General features: G+C 39.0%; 1 protein-coding gene across 2 annotated transcripts; it reads left to right on the top strand.

The window, feature by feature from the left end:
* Nucleotides 1–274: 274 nt before the first annotated feature.
* On the top strand, nt 275–5792 carry ppme1 (protein phosphatase methylesterase 1). 2 transcript variants are annotated; one of them, XM_030746427.1, is made up of 14 exons: nt 276–552; nt 2075–2168; nt 2377–2469; nt 2620–2677; nt 2796–2847; nt 3191–3345; nt 3970–4060; nt 4296–4361; nt 4455–4581; nt 4669–4798; nt 4957–5001; nt 5091–5155; nt 5304–5371; nt 5593–5790. In XM_030746427.1, exons 1-14 carry the CDS (start codon nt 467–469, stop codon nt 5594–5596), a joined length of 1134 nt encoding a protein of 377 aa, XP_030602287.1. In that variant the 5' UTR covers nt 276–466; the 3' UTR covers nt 5597–5790. The 2 variants fall into 2 exon arrangements, with proteins under 2 accessions (XP_030602286.1, XP_030602287.1); XM_030746426.1 differs by having other exon boundaries at nt 275–552; nt 4455–4798; nt 5593–5792.
* The last annotated feature ends 5605 nt before the right edge of the window (nt 5793–11397 follow it).

The following is an 11397-nucleotide window of genomic DNA, read 5'->3' as shown; positions in this document are numbered from 1 at the left end:
ACTTTTTTTTTTTTTTTTAAGGAAAAAGGACTTTACTGGGTTTTACAGTAAATAATAATCTGACTAAGTCCTCAGTGGAAACATCATTACTTTCATCCACATATAATTTTTCCTTCTTACAAAATGCTTTTTTTTTTTTTCTAATTCAAAGTTTGAGTTGGTAGTACTCTGAACTGCTGAAAGCCACAAACTGTAAACCAGGGATGTATTGCAGTTGATTTTGTAGCCAGCAGATGGCAGCGGTGCTGTGAAAGTATCTGCGCCATATATCTAAGAAGAAGAGTCCGTTATTTCAGCTGCAGAAGAAGAAGAAGACGGCCGCTAACCGTTAGCTTGTCAGGCAAACGCAGTTTCTCCAATGTCTGGCTAACGTCGGTGCAGGTGTCGAAGAAAATCATATGCTGCGAAAGAGAGCGAAGGTCACATCACAGAGTTCCTGACAAAGACCGACCTCACTTTTGACAGCATGGAGAAGCAGTTGCATTTGAACCTGTTAGCCTCCAGACCTCCTATGGCAGGTGGTTTTCAGTCCAGCTCCAAAATGAAAATGGGGTGAGTTAGCGAGGATCCGCACAGCGTTTTTGCCGTGACGGATATTTACCATCACGACGGCTGTTGTTATCCCTAAAGTCAGAGACTGAAATCGTGTAATTACAGTATATCACTGGATAGCAGTGCCGAACTAATTGCGTTAGCCCTGCTGCGTTAGCAGGATCAGTTTAGGTCATCAGTGTTGTATAAGATTGATTTTTCCAGTCGCTTCTGCATGTCAGTATTTTAGATTTGTCCTAACTGTATCAGCAGAAAATGACTGAGATGTGTAAGGGCGGAAGCGTGTGTGACAAAACACGAAATCTGCGTCTTAAGTTATTATAATTTTCCAACGTGTTATTGCCAACGTTTCTAGCTGCAGGGTTTGTGCCACCTCTGGTTTCCATTTGCACAGCCTGTGTCGTGAAGTTTTTTTTGTTGTTGAAAGATACGCCCATGTAGTGCATGTCAAGACGCGTTTTAAATCAAAGCAAATCACTCTCCATGCTCTCTGGAGGAAGAGAAGCTAAGCCAGCACACGCGTGAGATAAAACATAAATATAGATGTAAAAGACACACCAGTGTTGGAAGGGAAGATGATGATCGTAAATGCTTGTTCTGATGGCTGCTTCCTGGAAGCACTCCAAGTCACAAAGCTCAGATCATCTCAACCTGACTTCCTGCGCACAACAGTGAGTTCCCTGTACTCAAATGGCCTCCACAGTCACCAGATCTCAATCCAGTAGAGCACCTTTGGGATGTGGATGAACGGGAGTGTCACGTCATGGATGCGACATGTCGATATGGACCAAAATCTGAAGAATGTTTCCAGCACCTTCTTTTGTGCTATGAAGAATTAAGGCAGCTCTTAAGGCAAAAGGGGATCCAACCCAGTACTAGCAAGGTGTATCTTGTAAAGTGGCTTGTGAGTGTAGATTAACTGCTAACTGTGTTACAATTATGTAATCAAAGTTAGGCTGTTTTTTTTTTGGTGGGGGGGGGGGGGGGGGGTGTCCTTGGCGACTTCTGTCTTTTGTGCGGAAACTCTCAAAATATTTAGATTATGGAAAAGCTTGAAAGTTGTAACTCACACAGAGATGCCTAATTATCAAGTTCTGACGTGACCTGACAAAGTACAATAAAAAACGAAGTGTTTAATATTTTTTAAACAAAAAATATACATGTCCGGGGATAATAAAGCCCCCCCAAAAAAAACTTTCCTTTGCCCTTGCTGCACCAATATGTCAATAATGTGCCAATTTCTGTTTGTTTTTTTTTGTTGTTGTTTTTAACATGAAAATTTGTAGGAGAAGCAGATTTACATATTTGTGTTAGGAATTATTTTTTAACACTTACAAACGTCACATTGGCAAAAATATCAATATAAGGCCCCCCTTTGGCCACTTGAAGGTTTAATGCTTTTGTTTTCCAATTGCATTTTCATTTTTCTATAAATTTGAATAATACTGTTGCTGTATTGAATCACACCAGACAAGTATTGGTTTACTAATTTATTTATTTTCTTCTTTGGGGTTTTTTACAGACCTGGGCGGAAGAGAGATTTCTCCCCCCTCCCCTGGAGTCAGTACTTTGAAACCATGGAAGATGTTGTGGTGGAAAATGAAAATGGCAAAGATATATCCTTGACTGCTACTCCTGTTTGTCAGGAGGAAATTGAGCATGAATGGCATATACTTTGATGGGTCAGTCAAGTCCAACTAAGTCACTTCAGATTTAGCTACTTATCATTGTGCTATATAACTAGAATGTATGCAGACATTTTAACAGTGTGTAATCTATTTGGAGTAGCTTCTCTCTTTGAGTGTTTCCTTGACCACTGTGAACATTTTCAGAATTTACTGCAGTGGCTCCCACGGTCCTGTGCTGCTGCTGCTTCATGGAGGAGGTCACTCTGCACTTTCCTGGGCGGTGTTCACTGTGAGCATCATAATTCTTACAGACACTTTATAATCTGTTACATCTCCACATTAAAATTAACACCAGTGTTGTGCAGAATATGTATAAAGCTTTTTGTCTCAGCATGTCTTCTGTTCACTATTTAAGTGATTTCTGTCTGTGTTCTTGCAGGCCATAATATGCAGCAGGATTAATTGCAGGGTGGTGGCTATGGACCTTCGAGCTCATGGTAGGTTGTAGGACACAACAAATTGTAGATTATACACGGGGTTAGGAGATCAGGTTATTCTTTGCCTCAGTTTAAATTAAACAAATTTAGAAAACCGAATCTCTGTCGTCACCTGCAGGTGACACCAAAGTGAAAAATCCTGAAGATCTCTCTGCAGACACGATGGCCAAGTAAGTTTTTAAGCAGACATGGTTTTTGTTGGAACAGTTTTTAAACATCTGCTTCTTAGGTTTATATCACAGAAACATATGGGACACCACAGAGGGTGGTGATGATCCAGTATGCTTGGGAAATGAGCTTTAATTAAAATGGTCTTGATTTCACCGCTCATTAAAAGTGGGAAGAGTGTGATGGCTTCCTGTGGCTAACACTTGGATTAGTGCCTGGAATGTAAAATTTAAAAAAATAAAAATAAAAAAACTAGTTACTAGTTTCCTGATTTAGAGTTTCTGTCTTGATTGAAAAATAGACCGACAGTTTTTGTTTGGTTTTTTTTGTGTGTGTTTCCCAAAGGGATATTGGCAAAGTGGTGGAGGCACTCTACGGAGACAACCCACCTCCAATCATGCTTATTGGTCACAGCATGGGAGGGGCCATTGCAGTTCACACTGCCACTGCCAATCATGTACCATCCCTGCTTGGTCTCTGTGTCATTGACGTTGTAGAGGGTAAGCTCCTGCGCTAATAGGAACACTACAGATGGATTAATACATATTTCCAAAGCCTTTCAACAAGCAACTCCTGTGAGCTGCCTTGGTCACGCCTCAGAGCATTTATTTGGCCAGTTACTTTGAGGCCCTTATTTAAATGGATTGGGAGAGAGACATGACTGAAATGGTCTCCAGATCAAAAAAACTGCATGTATAGAATCACCATTTAAATCTGATGAGGCTTCAGAGGTTTAGTGACTTTGTCCAGTGTAAAATTTTCAAAGTCTGTGGCTTGCTCCACCAGAGCAAGCCACAGACAACCCAAGAAAAGCAATAAGTATACCTGAACAGATAAAACCTGTCTTGGGCCTTAATTGTGCGAATGAGTCTGTGCAACAACACAATCAGATCACATGACTGGTGGTTTGGGGGGCATTTGGATTTGTATTCAGGATTCATGGATTCCTTCAGTTTATGTTGCTTAGCTTTCTTTGTCTCTAGCCGAAACTTTTTTGGCTTTCACTGATTTTTAAAGTGATAGATAATGTAAGTTATTGTAAATGAATGTTATTAATAAATGACATTAAATCAGATATTAATATTTCTGGGTTTGTTAATGATTGTTGTTTTGTTAATACCCAGGGACAGCAATGGATGCTTTGAACAGTATGCAGAATTTCCTCAGAAGTCGCCCAAAAACATTTAAATCTCTGGAAAATGCGATTGAATGGAGGTAAATGTTAAACAGTCATACTGCTGCGTCTCTTTGATTAGATTACATTATACCTATATGCTGTAATTTCCTTTTTGTTAGCGAGTTGTGTCAAATACCATTTACCCAAAGCACACTGAAATAATTTGCTGTATTTTTCTTTATTTTTTATTTTAGTGCCTTACTGTGACAAGCCTCAAGTCATAATTTTTTTGCACACACGTGCCTAATAACATTCTTCACCCTTTCCTTTAAGTGTGAAGAGTGGCCAGATCCGAAACATTGAGTCAGCCCGCGTGTCAATGGGAGGCCAAGTGAAAAGGTGTGTTTGCTGTCGTTTTCTGCAGTATGTAACTGCGTGGGTTTGTGGGTTTTATTGTCTGCATTTTAATTTCCTCTCTTGTGACATTTGCAGATGTGAGGAATCCACCAGCAGTTCAGGTGTGTCTAATAGCATCGGTGAAGGTATTATAGAAGAAGAGGAAGATGAGGAAGTGGAAGAAGAATCCAACAAGAAAAGAGCCAAGGAAGATGACCCAGAGGTTTGGTTTCTCCCAGTCCTCGTTTTTCTCATGTGGTCTGTATGGGTTTTGGAAAGACTGAAAAACTACTTGAATTCTTCCACACAGACAAAAAAGGAGAGCATCTTCACCTGGAGAGTGGAGCTGTCAAAGACAGAAAAATATTGGGAGGGCTGGTTTAAGGGTCTTTCTGCCCTCTTTCTCACCTCCCCTGTGCCAAAACTGCTTCTTCTTGCAGGTTAGATTCATTTGATTACATTTTTTTTTCCTTTCTTTTTTCAGTTTTTCTCATTTATGTAAAGTTCTTGGTTCTGTGTATAAAAATGATCTGATAGTTTTAGATGGGACAGCCCCGCTGACTGCACAGTTTCACCCCTGACTTGTTTCATTGTACAGGAGTGGACAGGCTTGACAAAGATCTTACCATTGGACAGATGCAAGGTAAAGTGCACGGATTGTTACTCCCACGTTTGTTTGTTTTGCATCCAAGTGAGAATACACACACCTCCAAAAATAACGTTTGCTTGCAGGGAAGTTTCAGATGCAGGTCCTCCCTCAGTGTGGGCACGCTGTCCATGAGGATGCGCCTGAGAAAGTAAGTGTTCTTACCTAAATGTACTTCATCTGTTGTCTGATGCCCGTGCCATCATGTATTTATGGACGTGTGTATGGTGTGTGTTATGTCAGACTTTTGTCAGTTAGTTTCTATTTTTTAAACTTGCTCCTCTAACATCTGTTGCTAGGTAGCAGATGCACTAGCAACATTTATGGTCCGGCACAAATTCACTGAGTTTAAGGAGGGATACCTGTGGTAAGTGAACTTTCTACTCAGGAAGGAGGTTGTTAAATTTCCAAAAAGTGCACTGATTATATGTAGCAATAATAATTTCAAGTTGCGTTTAACAGTAAAGGTCTGGATTTTTAAGTTGACTTGATAAAGAATTTGTCCTTTTGCTATTCCTGCTTAGTAGAAGAGGCATATGAGGAATTCACCTTGCCTTACTTTGTTCCACTTTTTATCTTTTTCTACAGCTAATTTCCAGTTTTGCGTCTACATTTAGCCAGCAGCCGTAGAAGAAATGTCTCAAGATTCATCAACAACATTGTCCAATTTAACAGCAAATTAAGGAAACTATAGCTATTATTATTATTATTATTATTATTATTATTATTATTATTATTATGTTTTTGTCATGTTGATATTTTTGCCTTTCTGCTTTGCCTTATTTTTCTTTTTAAATATTGAGATTTGCTTGTATGTTTCCTTTTTGTTAATATATATTTTTTAATTTCTGATTTGTAATGCTCTCCTAGGGTTTTTTTTTTTTTTTTCCTTTTTTGAGTGATTGCATCATTGTTAATGTGTTTGTAATGTTTGAATTCAAACAGTGATTAAAGATGGATGCAGCCAGTAGCGTCACCCATGCTTTTAGGGAGGCACTTTGCTTTATTCTAGTTTTCTATTGTCTCTAGGCTGTTGACACTAGAAAACCTACTAGAAATGTGTAAGTTGTGCTGACACTGAGATCACTTTTCAGTGTGAGTTGTGGCTGTTACTTTTCATCCAGTAGGAAGTAAGGTGACCAAGTGTCCCAGATAGTGTTTTCATCCCTTGTCCCTCCATCCTACATTTCAAGACCGTGTCCCAAATTTTTATTGACTACTATACAGAAGTGAACACAGCTCACCAGTAAGATGTGGTATTTTAAAAAATGGCAGACACAGCAGCTGTTACAGTACCAGTAACTGCACAAAGACTTTTGCATAAGACCCCCCCATAAAAAACAACTTCACCCTTCATTTGTACTTACACTAAATTAGCAAAGATTTGTTAGCTATAGTTACATGTCCCACACAAACATACTCTTTGACCCACATTTAGTTTGGGTGTGGATAGATGTATTAATGTGAAATTTGCACTGTCAATGAACAAGGTGAGCATATTTTGTGATATATAATTTATATGTTAAGTTCAATTGGTAACTTGTTTCAAAAAGCAGTGCAACCAGTGGGGAAAAAATGCTTTTTATTATATGATTAGATGTTATAAAGGCAATGTTAAAAGCACCACTGAACATTTGCTACAGTTTTGTTGCTGCACATCCATGATGAGTTTGGATATTAGATTGAGATCTTGTGACTGTGGATGCCATTTGAGTACAGTGAACTCATTGTCATGTTCAAGATGATGATTTGATCTTTGTCACATGGTGTGTTATCCTGCTGAAAGCAGCCATCAGAAGATGGGGTCATGAAGGGATGGATACGGTAAGGAATAATACTCAGGTAGGTGCTTTCATTTAAATGATGCTCACTTGGTATTAAGAGACCCAAAGTGTGCCAAGAAAATATTCTCCACACATTACATCACCATCAGACTGAACCTTTGATACAAGGCAGGATGGCTCCATGGTTTCATGTTTCTTTACACCAAATTCTGACTCAATCATTTGAATGTCACAGCAGAAATTAAGACTCATCAGACCAGGCAATATTACTTCCGTCTTGTCTTGCCCAATTTTGGTGAGCCCGAGTGAATTGTAGCCTCAGTTTCTTACTTTCAGCTGACAGGAGTGGTACCGGGTGCTGTAGCTGATCTGCTTCAAGGTTCCATATGCTGTGCGTTCAGAGATGCTCTTCTGTACACCTTGGCTGTAACAAGTGGGTTAATTGAGTTACTGTTGCATTCCTATCAACTTGAGGGAGTCTGGCCTCTAATATAGAGAACTACCACTCAGTGTATATTTTCTCTTTTTGGACCACTCTGTAAACCCTAGAGATGGTCATGTATGAAATTCCCAGTAGATCAGCAACTTCTGTAATACTTAGTCCAGCCCATCTGACTCCAACCATGCGACATTCAAAGTCAGTAAATCACCTTCCTCATTCTGATACTCTGAATATCAGCAGGTTGTCTTCTCTGCATGTCTAAATGCACTGAGTTGCTGTAATGTGATTGGCTGATTAGAATTTCGTATTAAAAAGCAGCTGAAAAAGTGTACCTACTGAAATACATACATCTTATAAATAATTTATAAAAACAGTGGCTAAATTAAATTGTATTAAACATTTCTTTTATGATTCTTCATAACATCATAAATATGGAAAACAGGTTGTCAGAGATTCTGCAGACTAAAAATCCAAGGTTGGTTGCAGTTTCCAAACTTTATGACCAAGGTGACACATTTTTCGTCATGTCCTTCATACACTCCATGGAATAACAAAAGGGTTTTAATTGTACCTCTGTGGATTATCAGAGTGAAAAAATATGTCACAGAGATGTGCAGTATAAACACCTGAATTATTAATGAGCCATAATGACTGTCCTCCAAAGAACTAAAGCCTCTGAGATTTTTTGTGATTTAAGTCTGCGTAAACAAAGCTGACGTGCACCGTTCCCACAGTTTGTGGCTCCACTATGGGCCTTGGAAATAATATTTTGTTTTTGTTCACATTTTCAACAAAGCCCGACAAACATGGGATGATGCTTAAATTTGGATTCAGGAGAAAAAAAAACCTCACTGTTAGTTACACAACTCCGGTTTCATGAATAATGCAGGAGCTGTCCATGGTGCTGTGGTGCTGAAATACTTGGACAGGGCCAACAGAGTTGTCCCTTTTAACAATAAAACTATACCATGTTACACTACATTACCACATAATGAATATCTGTCAAATGTATTGATGGTCCAGGGTGATTAATGCCTTATGTCTCAATTTGACACAATCATTCATAGTCCACAGAGGATAAGACATTACTGATGCTGATCTGCAAAAAAAATATAAATCTTTGCACACACCCAGAACCTCAATTTTACTTTTAATCCCAACATAACACACCAAAGTTGTTTCATATAAACATTTTTACTATGAGGAAAAAGGAAAGTAGCAATTTGGGAAATACATTTGCAACTGCAGTCACTTTCCGACAGGTTAGTCAGTGTCTCACCCCATTTTGTCTTTTTGCACAGGCCATGGTTCTGTGTTAGCCTGGTGGCAAGTTCATTTTTAAATAATTTTTTTTTTTTTTTGTGGAACTGCCTATCTTGCATTGGAAGAATCAAAAAATGATAAATGTTTTTAATAACAAAAAATGTTATACTTGTTTACCTCCACAGACTTGGTGTTCCACTATTAACATTTTAAAACCCAGAAAATCATCTACACTTTAGTTCAAGGAGTCATTTCTGCCAAGTTCTGACTTTTCTGTTCTGGCCATCACAGGAGACTAAACCTTCCTAACAGCGACAAATACAACTAGTGTGAAAAAATATATACCGCTGCATAAGTCACCATTTATTTGAACACACATTACAAACAATAGCAAAGTGAAGAATGTGTGGATTTCTCCAGTGCAGCCCTCAGTCATGTGTTAGCTCACCAAATTGGCACTTAGTGATCAAATCTTCAGGATCCCTGCTATAGAACAGTGCCTACAACAAACAATGTAGACCCAAACCCACTGAGCTGACTAGATTTAATTAGATGGGCACCATGTAAAGGATAATGATACACACTATATTGCCAAAAGTATTTGCCCGTCTGCCTTCACACCCATATGAACTTGAGTGACATCCCATTTGTAATCTATTGGGTTTAATATGATATCAGCTCGCCCTTTGCAGCTATAACAACTTCAACTCTTCTGACTTTCCACAAGTTTCAGGAGTGTGTTTATGGAAATTTTCGACCATTCTTCCGGAGGCACATTTGTAAGGTCAGACCCTGATGAAGGCTGGGCTCACAGTCTCCGCTCTAATTGTCCAAAATGTCTTGGTATGCTGAAGCATTAAGAGTTTCTTTCACTGGAACTAAGGGGCCGTGCCCAACTCCTGAAAAACGACCCCACACCATAATCCCCCATCCACCAAATTTTACACTTGGCACAATGCAGTCAGACAAGTACCATTTTCTTGGCAAGTACCAAACCCAGACTCATCTATCAGATTGCCAGATGGAAAAGCATGATTTGTCACTCCAAAGAACACGTCTCCACTGCACTAGAGTCCAGTGGCAGTGTGCTTTACACCACTGCATCCGATGCTTTACATTGCGCTTGGTCATATAAGGCTTGGATGTAGCTGCTCAGCCATTGAAACCCATTCCATGAAGCTCTCTATGCACTGTTCTTGAGCTAATCTGAAGGTCACATGAGGTTTGAAGGTCTGTAGCGACTGACTGCAGAAAGTTGGTGACTTCTGCACACTATGTGCCTCAGCATCCACTGACCCCACCCTGTGATTTTATGTGCTGTCATTCCCAGTCACTTCCATTTTGTTATAATTCCGCTAACAGTTGACTGTGGAATATTTAGTAGTGAGGAAATTTCACAACTGGACTTGTTGCACAGGTGGCATCCTATCACAGAACTGGAATTCACTGAGCTCCTGAGAGCGACCCATTCTTTCACAAATGTTTGTAGAAGCAGTCTGCATGCCATGGTTACACTTTTGGCTGTGAAAGTGATTGGAACACCTGAATTCAATGATTTGGATGGGTGAGTGAATACTTTTGGCAATATAGTGTATCATTTGCTGTCCTCTGGAGCCATAGCTAAGGCCAAACAATTTTCCTCTGCACAAAATGCAACAAGTACCAGTGGGCCTGCCCACAAAAAATGAATAAAAAAAAAACTATACTAAATGTAGTTTTTAAAGTTTTGTTTTTTTCTATGGAGGCAGCCTCTTAGCTTCTCTGATGGCTCAGTTGACTTAAACAAGCTTAGTCAAAAATTAATTCTTCTATGTGACATTGCACGCATATTCTCATATTGGTTTTAAAAGTATATAATTCAGGTACCCATCAAGAAATGCCAGGAGAATACGAGTAACCTTTTGTCTTTTTCAATCTGACTGAAAAGATCCAGTTGGGTTTTTCATCTAGGTGAATTATCTTGTTAACAGGATGAAGTGATACTGATACATGGACATTAGTGCTGTTGACAGGAACAGCCAACAACAACAACAAGCCTCCAGCAGCAATTAGACCAAAAAATTTATTTTTTAAAGTTCATATCTGCTTCCACAAACAACATTTTAAGTATATGTTTGATATCAGATTCCCTTGTCAGACTTATTTGTATCATCAGCTATTCACTGAGAAAATTCAAACTGCATCACTGATCCCTTTATGACTCACGTTAAATTGCCTATTAAAAGAATATCAGCTTCTGGGGTGCTGTTATAGCTCACTGGCTTGAGGAGGCCGCCAATATGCTATAAGACTATTGCAGAAGTCTGGGTTCAAATTTACCCTGGGCCATTTGCAGCTTGTCTTCCATCTTTCTTGTGTACTCTCCTATCAGAATAAAGGCAAAAATATATATATATATTAAAAATTATGTCTGATTCCTGTATAGTTCCCTATGCAAGAAAATTGAGATCTCAAATTTGCAAAGTATATATGACTTCACCACTGTGGAAACCCAATAAAGCATGTGTGATATATTTTAATGCTAACTAGGGTTAAAAGTAAATGGAAACATAGCATTAGTAACACAGCTTGCCCAAACTTTCACTCCGCAGCTAATGCAGAGTGTTGAGTGGTTGCTCACCTGACACAGATGGTGATGTCAGGAAACGGATCACTTAAAAAAAAAAGGACACGACAGGCTGCTGTTCCTTCCTCACGTTTGTTCAGCAAAACTTCTTTGCCAGATGAAGTCAAACCACACCTATGACATGTCAGTAATATGTCTACAAGACATTTAACTTCATAGTTTCTATCTAGATTTGATATATTTTACTCGTCATAATGCTGTTTTTTTAAATTGTGCTCCTGGATCTTGCCACCTTGTTTGTGATATTTGACAGAATCATCTTGTACGATGCTGAGAAT

This window comes from Archocentrus centrarchus, chromosome 14, assembly GCF_007364275.1.
Source record: "Archocentrus centrarchus isolate MPI-CPG fArcCen1 chromosome 14, fArcCen1, whole genome shotgun sequence".
Lineage (NCBI taxonomy): Eukaryota > Metazoa > Chordata > Actinopteri > Cichliformes > Cichlidae > Archocentrus > Archocentrus centrarchus.
This window is presented reverse-complemented; position numbering and strand designations above follow the sequence as displayed.